The 15,901-nt window shown below is 33.3% G+C and overlaps 2 protein-coding genes across 3 annotated transcripts; one reads left to right on the forward strand and one right to left on the reverse strand.

The window, feature by feature from the left end:
* The first annotated feature begins 2,105 nt into the window (after positions 1–2,105).
* LOC114312407 (pectinesterase QRT1-like) lies at positions 2,106–5,184 on the forward strand. Its single transcript, XM_028258633.2, has 5 exons — positions 2,106–2,415; positions 3,644–3,839; positions 3,930–4,133; positions 4,314–4,549; positions 4,627–5,184. The coding sequence occupies exons 1-5, from the start codon at positions 2,117–2,119 to the stop codon at positions 4,772–4,774; spliced, it is 1,083 nt and encodes a 360-aa protein (XP_028114434.2). The 5' UTR covers positions 2,106–2,116; the 3' UTR covers positions 4,775–5,184.
* A 2,423-nt stretch (positions 5,185–7,607) lies between these two features.
* On the reverse strand, positions 7,608–14,351 carry LOC114312461 (uncharacterized). 2 transcript variants are annotated; one of them, XM_028258691.2, is made up of 7 exons: positions 14,153–14,340; positions 13,070–13,432; positions 12,045–12,109; positions 11,843–11,965; positions 9,904–10,602; positions 9,224–9,440; positions 7,608–8,586 (listed from the first exon to the last, which is right to left on the reverse strand). In XM_028258691.2, the coding sequence occupies exons 2-7, from the start codon at positions 13,362–13,364 to the stop codon at positions 8,090–8,092; spliced, it is 1,896 nt and encodes a 631-aa protein (XP_028114492.2). In that variant the 5' UTR covers positions 13,365–13,432; positions 14,153–14,340; the 3' UTR covers positions 7,608–8,089. The 2 variants fall into 2 exon arrangements, with proteins under 2 accessions (XP_028114492.2, XP_082737827.1); XM_082881701.1 differs by having other exon boundaries at positions 13,070–14,351.
* Positions 14,352–15,901: the final 1,550 nt, after the last annotated feature.

Raw genomic sequence — 15,901 nt, forward strand, 5'->3', positions numbered from 1 at the left:
TAATTTTTTATTATTTTTTTAATTTTTGAAAAATATGTAAAAAAAATAGAGGTATGTGACTCAAAAAAGTCAAAAAACTGATTTTTAATCCAATTGGCAAAATAGGCCTAAATAACATTTAGGCCCTCTCTCAAAAATAAAAAATAAAAAATAAAAAAACATTTCAATCTTATTTGGAAATTTGTTTTGAAAAAAAAAAAAAGCCAACAAACTATATGAGGAAAAAAAAAAAAAGAAAAAGCCAAAAAGTAAATGATGTTAATGATGTGTTCGTTGTTGGTTGTCAATAATGTTAAATGCATTTTCTAATGTATAAAAAAATCGTCCATTCTTTAAAAAGTCAAATTATATAGTGGGGTCTTTTAATATTTTAATGATATTAAATCATATTAAATAAAATATTTAAAATATAAATATATTTTTTTTAAGTTTTTGATAAAATCAACTATTGGGTAGCGTTTATGTATATGATATTATTATCTAATAAAAAATCACAATATATATTAAGTGAATAATTTTTTAACAAAAGTGAGTCAATACATAAAAAATTTTACTACATAATTAATTTGAAACGTTATGTAAACAATATTTTGAGAATATTAAATAATAACCTTTGAAATATATAGCGGGAATTACAAATTAGTGTAGGTTTTCAAAATAAATTTCAAATTAATGATAAAACTTATCAATTATAATAATTAAAGTCATTATTTTTTCATGAATTTATAATTTTTTTTGGGCTTACAACTTATTAGCAATTTTCAGTACCATTACATTCACCGAATTTGTTTAGTCTAAATTCAATCGAATAAGTCTCTTATCTGGAAGAAACTCATTGATAAGAATCTCTTATCGCGAAAAGACTTATTCAAATGAATTCGGGCTGAACAAATTCAGTGGATGAATCATTAATCTTTCCACATATATGTAAACCAAAGAGAACTATATGTATGTATAGTAGTATACAGGGTTGCAAATGAACAGAGCTGTTTGTGAACAGACTCGAGCTCAGCTCGGTAAGAATTCGTTTGAACTCGGTTCGTTAAAATTTTTTTTGCGTTCGAGTTTGAACTCGAGTTTGTTAAATTTTTAATAAACAAGTCCAAACATTCTAAAGCTCAGCTCGTAAACTCGACTCGTTAGCTGGCTTGTGTAATATTTATTATTTATATATTAAACAATGTAAAAATATATATAAAAAATAAGATAAATATGTTATTTATAAATTTAAAAAATAAATGCAAATAATAGTTCACTATAAATAGTACATTTATATAATAGTGTTAGTAGATATTATTATTTTGGTAAAATATTAACTTTTTTTTAGTATATTTATATATTGTATATATAATTATACAATTAAAATTTTAATTGTAACTTTAGCCTCGTCCGCAAGTACGAATTTATAAATTTTTTGATTCGTTAAGGCTCGTGAACAACTCGTGAACAAGCTCGAACTCGAGTCAAGCCTAAGGCAACTCGACTCGAGATCGGTTCATTAAATTTTTATTAAACTCAAACTCAAATTCAAATTTAAATTCAATAAAATCTTAATAAATAAATTTAAATATACTAAACCTCTACTCGATACTAGTAGCATATGCACATCTATCTCTTGGAGTTCCATAAGTACTCCTAAACAAACCATCTTCCTCAACAATCCCTCAAGTTGCCAAATCTCCAAAACTCCCACTCCAAATTATTAAAATCATCTCTCTCTCTCTCTCTCCCCTAAATAAATGTCATGACATGACACTAAGCCTCTCTCTCCTCTTCTACTTCAAACACAACTCCATCTCTTTCGTCCCTATAATAATAATAAATTAACAAACACTTCTCGAATTGCATTAGGACTCAAAACCTCAAATTATTTCACAACTACTATATCCAATTCTTATCTATATATATGCACATGCAAGAAACAAACATGCTAGACATTGAGTTTTCACAGACCTACAATAGTTTTCATCTTCAACCACGCTCCTCTATTTATTACATTCACTCCTTTCTCACCACCTTTGTCCCCTGATCTCCATCAAACTCCATCAATCTCCATTAATCCTTCATTAACTTGCAAATTTGGAAGCTACCCAGAAGAGAAGAGAGAGTATTAGAGATGGGTTTGTGGGTTTTGAGAGTGTTTGTTGTTGTTGTTGTTGCTGTATTGTTTTTGGGGGTTGTATCAGCGGAGATCAACAACCAAGTGCAGGATGAGAATGTGATTACATGGGATGATATGAGGGTGGATTTGACGAAGGAGAAGATGGGTTTGAGAGAGGAGCGAAATCGGAGTAGGGTGATTGTGGTGGATTGGAATGGTAGTGGTGATTCAGTTACAGTTCAAGGTGCTGTCGATATGGTTCCTCTGCATAATTCTGAGAGAGTGAAAATTTACATTCTTCCTGGAATTTACAGGTAAATTATATCAATGCAACTTTAATTGAGAATAAACCAGAGTTTTGGTGTATTGTTTCTCTCTCTGTAAAGAGTTGTTTCGCCATGGATATTGCTCTTTTGTTACTTTTTAACTTCTCATGTGTGGGGGTGGAGAGTGGGGACTCAAAAGTAGCAACGTGGGTATTGGGGGAGTTATTTTACATGCCCCCCTCTCTTTCTCTCTCTAATCTCTATCCATGCATGAGGTCCTAGTTCTTCACTGGTTGTGCCATTCTCTGTCTTAATTTTTTTTTATAATTATTTTTATTATGAAAATAAATTTTGAATAATTTGTTTATTTAAAATTTTTATTTATTTAATTCCAACCTTAAAACTAATGATGTTGGTTGTAGCGGTGGTGTGGTGGTAATAGTAGTGATAGTGGTAAGTGGTTATTGTAGTGTAGTCGTGGGGATAAGGTTGTGCTAAAAATAATATGTTTTTGATATATTAAAATTAAGAATTTTAATTTGTTGTTATTTGTGTTAAAATTAGATTTTTGTGTTGAAATTAGAGATTTTAATTTATACTAATGTTGAGAGTATTTTTTTAGGATCTTTTTATCTTTGGGGAAATTACTTGCCAGTGAAATTTTTCGAAAATAATTATTATTTTACGAAAATTTTCATAATTTTTACGTATTAAAATTTATAAAATTTTTCATTGATTTGAAATTATTTTTATAAGCATTCATTGATTTGTTATTTTTCCTTTATTTTTTAAAAGATGAAAATTCGTTGAGGTCAAAAAGGAAAAGTTTACATTAAAAACTTATATAATGAATATTTAAGCTTTTGTGCTTAATATTATTTCAGAAAGTTGTTATTGTCTAATCGTTATTAATTACAATAAAAAAATAGAATTTAATAGTGATTAACAGTTGCCCCTCTGGATTAAAAAAAGTTTACATTAAAAACTTATGTAATGAGTATTTAAGCTTTTATGCTTAATATTAGTTTCAAAAGTTCTTATTATCTTATTGTTACTAATTACAAGTAAAAATAAAAAATAATAATTCAAGATAGTGATTAATAGTTACCCATCTGGATTAATTTTTGATTCCACCATTGAATGTAATCAGGGAACTTGACTCAGGGTTTGTACCTACAAAGAAGTTGAATACTTCATCAAATTATTTTTTCTTTATTATTTTTATTTTTGTTTTTATAGTTTGGCCACTTATAATTGAATTAAATTTATGATATAGAGAAAAGGTGCTTGTTCCAGACTCCAAGCCTTACATCTCCTTCATCGGAGACGAAAATCGAACCTCTGAAACCATCATCACTTGGCACAACAAAGCCTCTGACAAAGACAAGGATGGTTCTGAAATAGGAACCTTCGGATCAGCCTCTGTTGAAGTAGAATCCGATTACTTTTGCGCCACTGGAATCACCATTAGTGTAAAAAACCATCAACTCTTTTCAATTTTCACATCTTCCACTGATGCTATTGTCAAATTTCTCATCTTTGTCGCGCTATGCAAATTGCAGAACACAGTGGTTGCAGTTCCCGGAGGCTATGGCATGCAAGCCGTGGCATTAAGGTTATCGGGTGACAAAGCCATGTTGTACAAGGTTCAGATTTTGGGGGCACAGGATACATTACTAGATGATAACGGATCACACTATTTTTACCAATGTCACATTCAAGGAACGGTTGATTTCATATTTGGCAGCTCTAAATCGCTCTATCAAGTATATTTTCATACAATTTTTACATATTTTAATATAATTTTTACATATCAACCGAGATTATTGACAGTCCTACATATTGCATATCTTAAGTTATAATGTCATCCATTGTGTTAGATTATTTTCAAAAGAAATTCATGTTGTTTTTCATGAAAACTCTTCATTGGTGTCTTGAATCACTAGGACTGTGTTCTTCACTCGACTGCCACAAGATTTGGAGCAATCGCAGCTCATCACAGGAATTCAGAAGACGAGGATACAGGATTCTCTTTCGTAAACTGTACGATCAATGGAACGGGGAATATCTTATTGGGAAGAGCTTGGGGAGATTACTCACGAGCAATATATTCGTATTGTGATATCGACAATATAATAATTCCATCTGGATGGAGCGATTGGGATCAACCATCTAGGCAAAAGTATTAATCCATGTCTCAATTTACTCTATAAGCTATTGATAACTTACAAGAACTAATCGAAATTTGCATATTTACAGGACTGCTGTGTTCGGGGAATACAAGTGCAGAGGCAAAGGAGCAAATAGAAGGTATCGAGTGCCATGGTCGAAGAATTTCAGTTATGAGGAAGCAAGGCGTTTTCTGGATATGAAATTCATTGAGGGAGAGCTATGGCTGAGACTATAGTAGTGTTTGATGTTGTTTATAACTCTTGGATGAGAGCAGGTACAGTGGGGGTTGGGGATAGGAATTCTTTTGTACAGAAGGCTAAAACAGACTATATTTAGGGCAGAGAAGTTTTGAGCACTAGTTTCTTTTGTTTTCTTGAGTGGGAATTGAGGGTTAGTATTGGAAAATGCATTTGTCTATTTATTTATTTATTTTATTATTTTTTTACTTTTTTAGAATTAGTTTTAAAAAAGTTACTATTTAAGGCAAATAATAAAAATTTACTTTTTTTGTTATGAGAAAGTTCGAGGAAGCTCGTGTCTATTTATTTTTTTGCTTTAGTGAACTGTTTTCTGATTTTTATTTAATTTTTCATTTTAAAACTTTTTAGATTCTTGGGCATGAAAAGTAAACAATTTTTTTTTTTTGGGTTTTTTTTTTAAGGTCCTTGATATTATGATTTTATAGCATAAAGGACATCAAATATTTTTATGATGTCTAAGGTCCATCAACAATATTTTCATAATATCTAAGGTCCCTCAACCTTGATCCAGAGAAATTTCAGTCCAAAGAAAATTGATCCAAAGAAATTTCAGTCCAGAGAAAATTGGTCCAGAGAAATTTCAGTCCAGAGAAAATTGGTCCAGAGAAATTTCAGTCCAAATTTCTGTGGAAAATCTAATTATTCTCAGAATTTTATGCAGAGGGAGCCACATATACACCATGCATGTTTTTGGTGAATGTTTGTGCACTGATAATCAAGAAATGTCTTTTTTATCTTGAAGAAGTTTACGAATAATTTTTTTTTTTCCCCCTTCCCTTTTATCACCTGATGCAAGTTCTTTCCAATTCCTAAGAAAAAACAATGTATTAGCTATAAATTCAAAATTCTTTCTACCATTGTGTTTCGTATACAATTCATGGCCTTTATATTTCCGCTTCAGTCTTCCATTAATGGGAGAGTTCTGCAACTTCTTCAACGCCGGATCATGACCATTGTCATCATCTCACGTCACAGAGAAAATTGATTCAGAGAAATTCTAACCCTGATAAAATTTAGTTCAAAAACCAGAAGAATTTCTTTGGTTTCAACCTAGAGAAAATTCAGTTCAAAAACCAGAGAATTTCTCTAGTTTCAACTTCAATTGAAAAAAAAAATTAAATTCACAATTTGGAACCTAGAATGCTTAATTTGGAACCCAGAGAATTTCTCTGGACTAGCATTGCTATTGCTTGTGGTGAACCCAACACAACTGCAATTGTTCTAGCACTTTTCCATACAATCGCTAATGCTTAAGCCCGAATTATCGTCACGGTCACTGGATTCAGCCGAGTTGGAAGTGAAGGCTCGGAGCAATAACGAGATGAAAAGGACTTTTACTTGACTGCTTTGCCTCTTGTAGAACACAGAGATGCTGAAGGTTTCGAACTCCAAGTTTATCTTCTTGTTCGACATCTTCATCAACCTCTATATCAGTAACTAAACAGCACAAATGATGCACAAACTTTATTACCAAGAAACAACAACAATACCAAAAGCACACATGTACAAGAACACATCATTTGTGTAGTTGACAGATATAATACAAGCTGTAGAAGGGGAAATTGAATCAGTTAGACTCGACTAGTCAGAGAAAATTAGATCTAGAGAATTTCTCTAGACGAATTTTCTCTGGACTTCACAGAGAAATTCTATTTTACAGAGATTTTCTCTGGTCCAATTTTCTCTGAACTTCACATTTCACAGAGAATTTCTCTAGTCGAATTTTCTCTGGACTTCATAGAGAAATTCTGGTTCACAACAAGTAAATAGCTATCCACCAGAAGCAGAATCTTCCATCCATGTATGACGTGATAAAGGAACTTTTTCTCTATCCATAAAACATACAAAAGAGCATCCAGAATCTTCCATCTATGCAGAATCTTCCATCCATGTCTGTCCACCAGGGCTTCAAAAGAGCATCCTGCAAAATAAGATCATTGCTCGCTTGTGCTTCTACATCTTGCTTCTCAGTCTTTTCAATTTCAGGAACTGAAGCATCTGTTTCAAACATAGAAGAAGTTGAAATTTTTTCCTCCACAAAACTCTTAGTCTCCCCGGGCTCTGAAACAGCTGCATCCTACAACCAGACATTCCATTTCTTGTTCTTTTGCATCTTGCTTCCCAGATTGATCATCACACTTGTTCATTGTAAGGTGCAAATCTAAAGCATCAGGGACAGAAGAGTAGGGAAAGTGTATGAAATAAACTGTAAAAGCTTGAGGGAAGAGTAGGGAAAACAGGGGATGATGAATTAACATGAAATTGAAGAGGTTCAAGAACTTGAAACCCTAGAATGAGAAAGTGTATGAAAGAGGAGGAGGAAGAGGAACCTCGTCGATTATCGCCCTACATGTCCACAATTCCACTTCTTGGAGACCAATTAAGCATTCGACGAACAATGAGAGTGATGATTCATCGCCGATTGCATAGCAGCTTCGCAATTGGAGTTTCTTGAGCTGTTTACAACTCCTCCAGAGCCAACTGAGGCCATAATCGCAGTGTTGAATCCCGAACAAACCTAGGGTTTCTAATTGAAGTTCGGTTTCGGAGTTTCCGATCGTTGAATCGGTCAAATTGAGTTTGTATGAATCGAATTGTCTAGTGTTGAAGACAATCGAGAGGTCTTTCAATAAGTGGAAAGAGAGGAGCTAGTGAAACTTTCATCTGATATATGTTTAGGGACCTTAGACATCAAAAAATAATTTTGTAGATCTCTTCCATTACGAAAAGTGGGAGAGGGACCCTAGACCGATTTTCCCTTCTTTTTTTTAAAAAAAAAAATCAATAAAAAGAAAAGAGCACAAAATATAAACAGAAGAGACAAAGATTTGACGACATTACAAGAGAACACAACATTGTCAGTACAGAGGTACATAAGGTATAGAAAGTTACAAAGAACTGGACTACAACCAACCCAATAGAGAGTTTTAAACGAAGGGTTCTGAGTCATCTATTCTAAAACAATCAGTTAAGAACAGAAATTCAACAAAAGTTCTAAGTTCTAACCTCATAACTGTACACCTAAAGCTAAAAAGACAGTTCCAGTACAAGAGTCCTGCCATTGCAGAGTCTCGGCATTGCAGAGTCTGGAGAGGATCAAATGTACATAGCCTTACACCCACGTAAGAAGAGGTAATCTTACTGCTGCACAAAGGTCCGCCCTCTAAATCAACCAAAGTAAAAAATAAACTTGCAATATAAATCCCAACAGTTTTCTTTCTTTATTTACATACATTCTTGCATTTGCACCATGTCCTGATTTGTGGGGACTAGAACTCCTGTCAAACATATCATGCGACCACTTCCAAGAATTCCGATTCACATTTCTTCCCAGTAGGTTCAAACTCCTCTAACTTGCCCTTGTTATCATCTCCATAACCAACATCATCATTATCATCATCATAATCTTCAACATTATCACTAATATGGTGGCCATTCTCCGCTTCATCTTTTTCAGGACTGTTATTAACATGAGTATGATTATTATCTATCTCCATACCTCTTGAAAGTTCATCATCAGGAGCCAAATTGTCAAAGTCAAGCTTTTCCTCCTCGACTATATCAAGCTTGGTAGTCGGAGGAACTTCATGACATGACATAGGATAATCATCAGACTCGGGATCCTTTGCAGAAATTGAGGCTGGAGAAAGCTTAGCATCTAGGCGGATGACAGAAGATATGGCTGAGAGAACGTCATGATTCAACTTGATATCAACCCAGTGGTCCCCCATCCAATCTCTTGAGACTCTTAGGTTCTTTCTATTTATACTCAGTAGTATGTTCTCACCTAACATCACCCAAAAGAACAATGCATTAGAAAAAGAAAAAGAAAACGAAAACAAGTTTATGAAATACAGGAAAAAGGGAATATATATATATACAAGAATACTGAGCAAACTATGGTTGCAATTGAAATTGTCAATATGGAGATCATGAGCGGGTGAGAGTAGAGAGAGAGTATATTTGTCTAGTGGAAAAAGTTGAATTTACATTTTAATCCTTACAATAACTGCTAAGCAAAAGTAAATATTTTGAGAAAATAGTGTTGCCGGGGTTTTTTGGGAATCAAAATTGGGTGATAAAGGTTCATACCAAATGAGTTGGTTACTTCATATAATAGAGAACATATATATAATATAGAGTAGAAGTGCGCACACACAAACGTGTGCAGGAAATCGTGGGTGAGGGTGGAGAAAAGAGTCATGTATAGTGGGTATCAGTTATTAGTTTAGTGATTTTACTTTTTGACCCTTGTACTAACAGCTAGGCAAGATAAATATTTGGGAAAAACATACTACTGTTATGGGTTTTTTGGAAATCAAAATTGCGTGACAAAGTTTTCATACCAAGTGAGTTGTGCGCTATATATGTAATAGTATAGATATATATAAAATGGCAATTGGGTCAAATTTCGTAAAGCATACTGGGAATGTAAACAGGTAAACTTTCATCTCCAGAGTTGCCAATTCCGGTCACAACCCCTTCCCACCAGCCATCGCTCCACCATGCATCCACCGGAGCTCCAACCTCAAAGGCATGGTCTATTGGATCATGACGAAGGGCGGGCCTGATTGTTGGGCGGCCCGGGCATCTCATTCCAAGTTTGTCAGGCATGGCCAGTCTGAAAGCGGGAACCCATTCCTAAAAATTGAATAAAATGTCAGAAAATGTCTGTTTTCCTCGTCCACGTGGGAACTGATGCACAGAAAGACAAAACATTTTATCCCAGTGAATCCTAGACTCCTGCCAAAAGGTAATGAACCTAGTCTAAGATGTTGGGCAACTATAATTCACATTGAGTTTCCAATGAACCCTAGCCTATCGCCAAAAGGTAATGATAATGACCTAGTCTAAAACACTGGGCATGCACCTATAGTTGGCATTGAGTTTTCTAATCACATATTCAATGGGGGCAGCTGCAATTTGGCCCAACATTAAAGTACCCTTTCTTAAAAAGAATTTCAAAGTTCAAAAAAATGGAGGGTAACAACTATTATTTATTGTGAAAATTTTAAAACTACCCGCTATCTCTTTAATCTTCTATTTTGAATCTCAGCCCATACAGATATAAATTCAAAATAATGTTCCAGCTGAAAAAGAATACCTCAAGACTACCACATCCATCTTCATCTTTCACATCATCATACTGGACTCTCTTCCGTCTCTGGGAAACCCGCAAGACTGTACACCTGAACCAGCAACCTCTGATACCACTATCTTGGCATAGCAACTCTATCTTTTCATTAACCTGAAATGGTCGGGTATGCCAAGGCTGCAAAACATCATTCTTCAAGTTTGGGTATGATGGTTTATATGTCAGCATTTGGTGCCCTCTACAACTTCTTGTCCTTTTAGCTCCCACCTTTACATTGTCCCCTGGGCTAAAATCTTCGTCTTCAAAGAAATCAGGATCAAAACACGAGAAAATTGGTTGATCAAAATAGCCACGCAGTTTACTCAATTTGAAGGGCTTCACACGATTGCTTTTAAATTGCCTATGGCAAAGACGTACTCTGGCTAATAGGGCACTTGGTATAACAGTCAGACACTTCTCGTAATGTTCACGAGTTAAGACTGTGGCAGGACCATCAACACACTCCGCACTGATGACTTGAGCATGAGGTGTGATGAAAACTTCTTTGGGGTGAGGATTTCGTAGAGAAATCACACCCTTGACTTCTTGATTATGGTGAAACCACCTCACTTTGACCTTTTTTTGTCCCTTCCTATCTTCATACATATCTTCCAAATACGCAAGGTGACGATTTTCTTCTTCAGCCATGACAAAGACGAAGGATTGTACCTAAATATTGAAGAGTTAACAAATGTCAGAGAAAATGAAAAATACATAAGGTTCCGTTTCGACGTGGATGGATTTCAAATCAAGTGATTTGAGGTTAAATTTTATAAGAATATTGAAAAGTTGGTTTATTATAGTAAATTCTTATTTATCCCAAAATAATAAAAAAAAAAAGTTTGTTTATTATAGTGGATTGAAAAATTATAGAACAAGATAAGTTGAGATAGAAGAGATGTATATTAGTAAGATCCTTGTAGTTAAAAAAAAAAAAAAATCCTTAGCATGATTTCAAATAACTACTTTCATATAGTTATTTCAAATCCATCAAGATAAAGCTATTTATTTAATTTTGAAATCCATAGATAAACTATCAAAACAAAATTTGAGCTATTCTTCTTGAATGACTAATATGTACTTCAAATCCATAAATACAAATAGAACCTAAGCCTATGTTTGGTTGGGGTATTTGGAAATGGAAAGGGAAAGGGAAAAGTATGTGAAACTAGGTGAAATGTAAATACATTTTATTTACATTTCACCTACCTTTTCCCTTTCCCTTTCCAAATCCCTTCCCAAATCTCCCAACCAAACACAGCATAAAAGTATTTGTCATTTGAACAGCCAAGTGAGGTTCCCAGCTTGAGGCAGACATGAAGTCAATGCAACAAGGCACAAACTAGAACACAGCCAACTAATTTAAATCCTGATAATGATGCCACAAAATTCTGAGCTTACACATCATCATGCAGACATACCTTGAGGTTTATTTCATATATGAAGCATGTATGACATCATTCTTCAAATAGAAGTGTGACATAAAATCAACAGTTGTTCTATATTATTAATAGGGCCAACCGAGCTATATTCACTGAGGTCATTCAAATTTAAGTGACTCCAGCATTAACTTTCTCCTTTAGGTACTTTACTACCTTTTAGGCTATCTTGGGATCAAAGATTTGGGGAGGGATTTGCGTAAGTAAAAGAAAAAATAAGGGAAATGTGGCAAAAATTTAACTTCTATTTCATTCACTTTTGTCTACCCTTTTCCTTTCCCTCCACAAATCCCTCTTCAAACCCTATATCCAAACAGAGCCTTAGTGCACTATGGCCCAGGTCTTAAAGCCAATTTAAGGTTTTGTGTTACACAAGTTCTCCTTTTCAGAGCAGCTACTGTTAGTTGCAGGCTTGCTGCTCATTTCCTATTAAAACTGCTTCCTCTTTTAAAATAATGGCAAATGCTCACCGCTATTGTAGTCCCATTCCTGCAAAATGCTTGGTAGTGCTTGAGTAGTTTACCGCATGTCCATGCAACGCCCAACCACACAATGTCTGAAGTGTGCTCTTTCAAATTCCTCGCAAGACGGCCCTGATAGGAACATAGGTGTTAAATGAACATATGAAGACATAATTAGGTTTGAAATGAGGACAAAACAAATGAGATATACCTTGTAATCAGGCTTGCCTGTCCGTTGACCACCTAGTCCAGTTGTTGGATCATTCTTTGGTGATTCTATTATTAGAAATAGTATAAGAAGAAAAATGTTAAAAGTTTTTGGAGTGATACTTTATTGAGAAATGAATGACGTAAATGATAATAAGTTCTCATCCTAATCCATGGCCCAGAAAATAATAAGTTCAAAAACAAAAATTATCAAAGCTTATACACTAGAGTCTTGCAAAAAGTGAGAGGACATTCATGAATCTGATATCATCACCAAAATGTGTAATCAGGGCTTAAGAATCCTGCTAAATTACGGTGTAACCCTAATATCTAGGTAATAATTAACAGTATTGGTAGCTCCCAAATAAAATTGTACAAATAGAACCCAAACTTTCCAAGATGCAGATCCAACAAGTAGCTACAAATTGTCTCTACAATTGGCCTCCACACTCAATTACCAGAGCTTGATGCCAGAGATGATTAGAAAATATCAAGAGTTAAGTTTTACATTAGTGATTATTCTGTCAAACTATAACACTTCGAAACCATGACAAACATGAGAAAAAAGAGATAGCCCATAAATGACTCAATTAAGAAGCATTTCCACAAGGAACACAAAATCTGCCAACTGCTGAGAAACAACAACATGAAAGTTACTCCAGAATAGTACAAATGGTTACCTAATATTGACTATTGAGATTTGGTAAAGCCAACATTTAGTATGCACGTGTACATGTCATATTTGTTAGCACTCCATGGCAGAAACTATATAATTCATCACTAAGCTGTTTAGAATGTCAACATTAGAGAACAGATCTAGTGACTTATGACTGGTTCATCCATGAAAATAACATCAGGACACCATCCTACTTATGCTTCAATATATAAGAAATATGTAGGTTCCTCCTCACAATAAATTTAGGACAGTATTCAGTAAGTTTCTGATAATTTTGCATATCTTTACAAGGACAAGATAAAGAAGAAACAATATAAAACAATAAATAAAAAGAGGAATGATGCAAAACATACTGCATTGATCCCGTTGCCGATGCTGTTTTGAGAGCATAGAAGTGAGCCAATTCACAACCTCTCTCCTGGATCTCCATCTGAAACCAGCATGGACTGAATTCTCCGCCCCGTGAACATTCAGGAACTCCTCAGAAACAACATAGAACATGTGTCTAACACTCCTTTCAGTGCCCACAACAGCAAGAATGGACTCCCCCGAAATGTCCTTCAAAAAATAGTGAACCACACGGTTGCCCCGCTCCTTGGAAACAAATTGCTCTTTCCACTCCACAAAACAGTGACCACTTGCAGCCATATTTAGATAATAATCCCCAAGTGGGCTTAACCAAACATCAGAACCCTAACGAAACCCTAATTTCAGAGCTGAAAAAAAAAAAGTCCAGTGTACAGGCTGCTGCCACTAGGTTTTTGACCCAATTAACACAATTAATTGCCTAAATAGCTGCAATCTTGCAAAATTTCTATCAAAAAGCCACAATCTTTCAATGGTTCAATATTGTAATTTGATTTAACCTTAGAAACCTCCAAAATTCCCAGCTCAAACTAAAAGAATAGGGTATTTAAAGGAAACTGAGTTCAATTAAGCTGCAATCTTGGGAAACTTCTTACAAAAAAACACAATCTTTCAATAGTTCAATGTTGTGATTTGATTAACCCTAGAAACCTCCAAAATTCCCTTCTCAAATAAAAAGAGTAGCAAACAAGAACTTTGTAGTTCAAGAAACTGAGTAAAACCCAAGAAAAACTATGGTTTAGGAGATCTGAAAGAAGATCAGAAACCCCAGTCAAAAGAAATGGGCTTTGACTATAAAATCCAAATCAAAGAAACATAAAGATGAGATTTTTGAGGGGGGGGGGGGGTTTTTTTTTTTTTTTTTTTTTCAATCATCAAGAAATTGAAAGGGACATCTACTTCTACAACAGCAAAGATGGGCCTCAGAACAGAGATTTGAGGGTGAGAAGTTCAAAGAAAGACCTGATCAGATTGGAAAGAGGCAAGAAGAGAAGGATTTGATTGTGGTTTGAGCTGTGGGAGATTGAGAGGAGAGAGAATATTAGGAGAGAGAATGAGAAGATGGGTACCTCAAAGAAGCCATAAACAGTGTGTGCTTGAGAGTTTGCAGGGTATTGGAACTTCACATCCCATAAGCTGCTGCTGGAGAAAGAGAGGGGGAGAGAGAGAGAGAGAGAGAGAGAGAGAGAGACAGAGAGCTGGTGACGGTAGAGAAAATGTGGTAAACCGAATCGCACAGGGGAAATTCTCGAATATTGAGTTTTCAATATCCTTTGTGTTTTTTAATTTGTTTTATTTTTTCCATTTTCTATTTTTATGTTTTCAAAAATAAAATAATAATAATAATAAATAAAATATTTATATATTTTATGATAAATTACTCATACACTTATAAAATTTTCACTCACATTTTGAAAACTACAAATATCACTTGTCAAAAAAAAATTTACAACTAAACTAAAAAGAAAAAAAAAATCCAAATACTCTATAATATCAAATTAAAATTAGAGTAAATTACACTGACACCTCCTAAAATTTCTATTTAATACAGAATCTTTCATTACATTTTAAAAGATTACATTTTTCTCCCTAAGATTTCTAATGTCATTACAAATTACTCTTGGATTGCTGATGTCATACCCTAAATTTTTTTAAATGACCATTTTGTCATTTTTCCTATTATTTCTTCTTCCTATCATCATGATTATATTCTACAATTTTTTATCATTAAATTCTACATGAACATATTCTTATTGAATGATAATATACAAATATATATAAAAATTTCAAATACAATGATATAGCTTAATGGTGACCTTTTACTTTAAAACAAAACACACATAAACATAATTTATATTTACAACAATATCACTGTCATAACATTTTTATGATATTTTTTTGAATAAATTCTTATATATGAATATAGTTTTTTTTTCTTTCCACCGTCATTTTTCTTTCTCGTCTATTCACCCACATTTATTACAGTATTATTAAATTTTTATATTTTTTTATATTTGGTGAATTTAAAAAAAAATCACCAAATATTATACTTCTTAAATATATCTAGAATGGGTATATCTAAAAAATAAAAATAAAAATACTTAAATATTAAAAAAATCAGTAAAAATAAAAAATAATAATTTTTTGTGTAAGTTAAACTAAAGAAAAATGATTGTAATTTCTTTTAAAATAGCATGAACAAAATATCAGTATTATTTTATTATTTTATGTATGGATGTGAAATGATAAATATGTCATTTTAGTCTGATAAAAAAGTATGTAATTTTTCAAACGTGAGAGAAATTTATTTTAAATAGAAATCTCAGGAGTGTTAGTATAATTTATCTTTAAAACTATTATAAGGGTAAATTACATTGGCACCCCTCGAAGTTTATGTTTATTACAGTTTCTCTCCTCACCTTTTAAAAATTACATCCCCTTTCTGAGGTTTAAAGTTTCATTACAGATTGTCCCCGCCAGCAATTCAATTTTTTTAAATACCAATTTTGCCCTCACTGGGTAAATTCATTGACACCCCTCACATTTTAGAAATTACAATCCTCTTCACAAGGTTTAAAGTAGCATTACCAATTGCTCCATTGGTTAGTATTAGTTGGAAAAAAAAATTCATTGAAAAAAAAAATTAATTGGGAAAAAAAATATTTGAAAAAAAAATTTGTTAGTCAAATTTTTAAATTTCTATTTAAAAACCAACGTAAGATAAAAATTACACTAACACTCTCTTGAGGTTTATATTTATTAAATATAAAAATTATATAAAAATGATAATTATTTTTTATTTCTAAAATCAAATCATA

Source organism: Camellia sinensis, chromosome 7 (genome assembly GCF_055761805.1).
Source record: "Camellia sinensis isolate YWXY chromosome 7, ASM5576180v1, whole genome shotgun sequence".
Classification (NCBI taxonomy): domain Eukaryota; kingdom Viridiplantae; phylum Streptophyta; class Magnoliopsida; order Ericales; family Theaceae; genus Camellia; species Camellia sinensis.

Excerpts from the sequence above, each read along its gene's own strand:
- LOC114312407 (XM_028258633.2), top strand. The coding sequence starts at position 2,117 with ATGGGTTTGTGGGTTTTGAGAGTGTTTGTTGTTGTTGTTGTTGCTGTA. Across the intron at positions 2,416-3,643 it reads ATTCTTCCTGGAATTTACAG|AGAAAAGGTGCTTGTTCCAG; the intron begins GTAAATTATATC and ends TTTATGATATAG. Across the intron at positions 4,134-4,313 it reads GCTCTAAATCGCTCTATCAA|GACTGTGTTCTTCACTCGAC; the intron begins GTATATTTTCAT and ends TTGAATCACTAG.
- LOC114312461 (XM_082881701.1), bottom strand. The coding sequence starts at position 13,364 with ATGGCTGCAAGTGGTCACTGTTTTGTGGAGTGGAAAGAGCAATTTGTT. Across the intron at positions 10,603-11,842 it reads GGAATGGGACTACAATAGCG|GTACAATCCTTCGTCTTTGT; the intron begins GTGAGCATTTGC and ends TTCAATATTTAG. Across the intron at positions 9,441-9,903 it reads ATGGATGTGGTAGTCTTGAG|GAATGGGTTCCCGCTTTCAG; the intron begins GTATTCTTTTTC and ends TTCAATTTTTAG.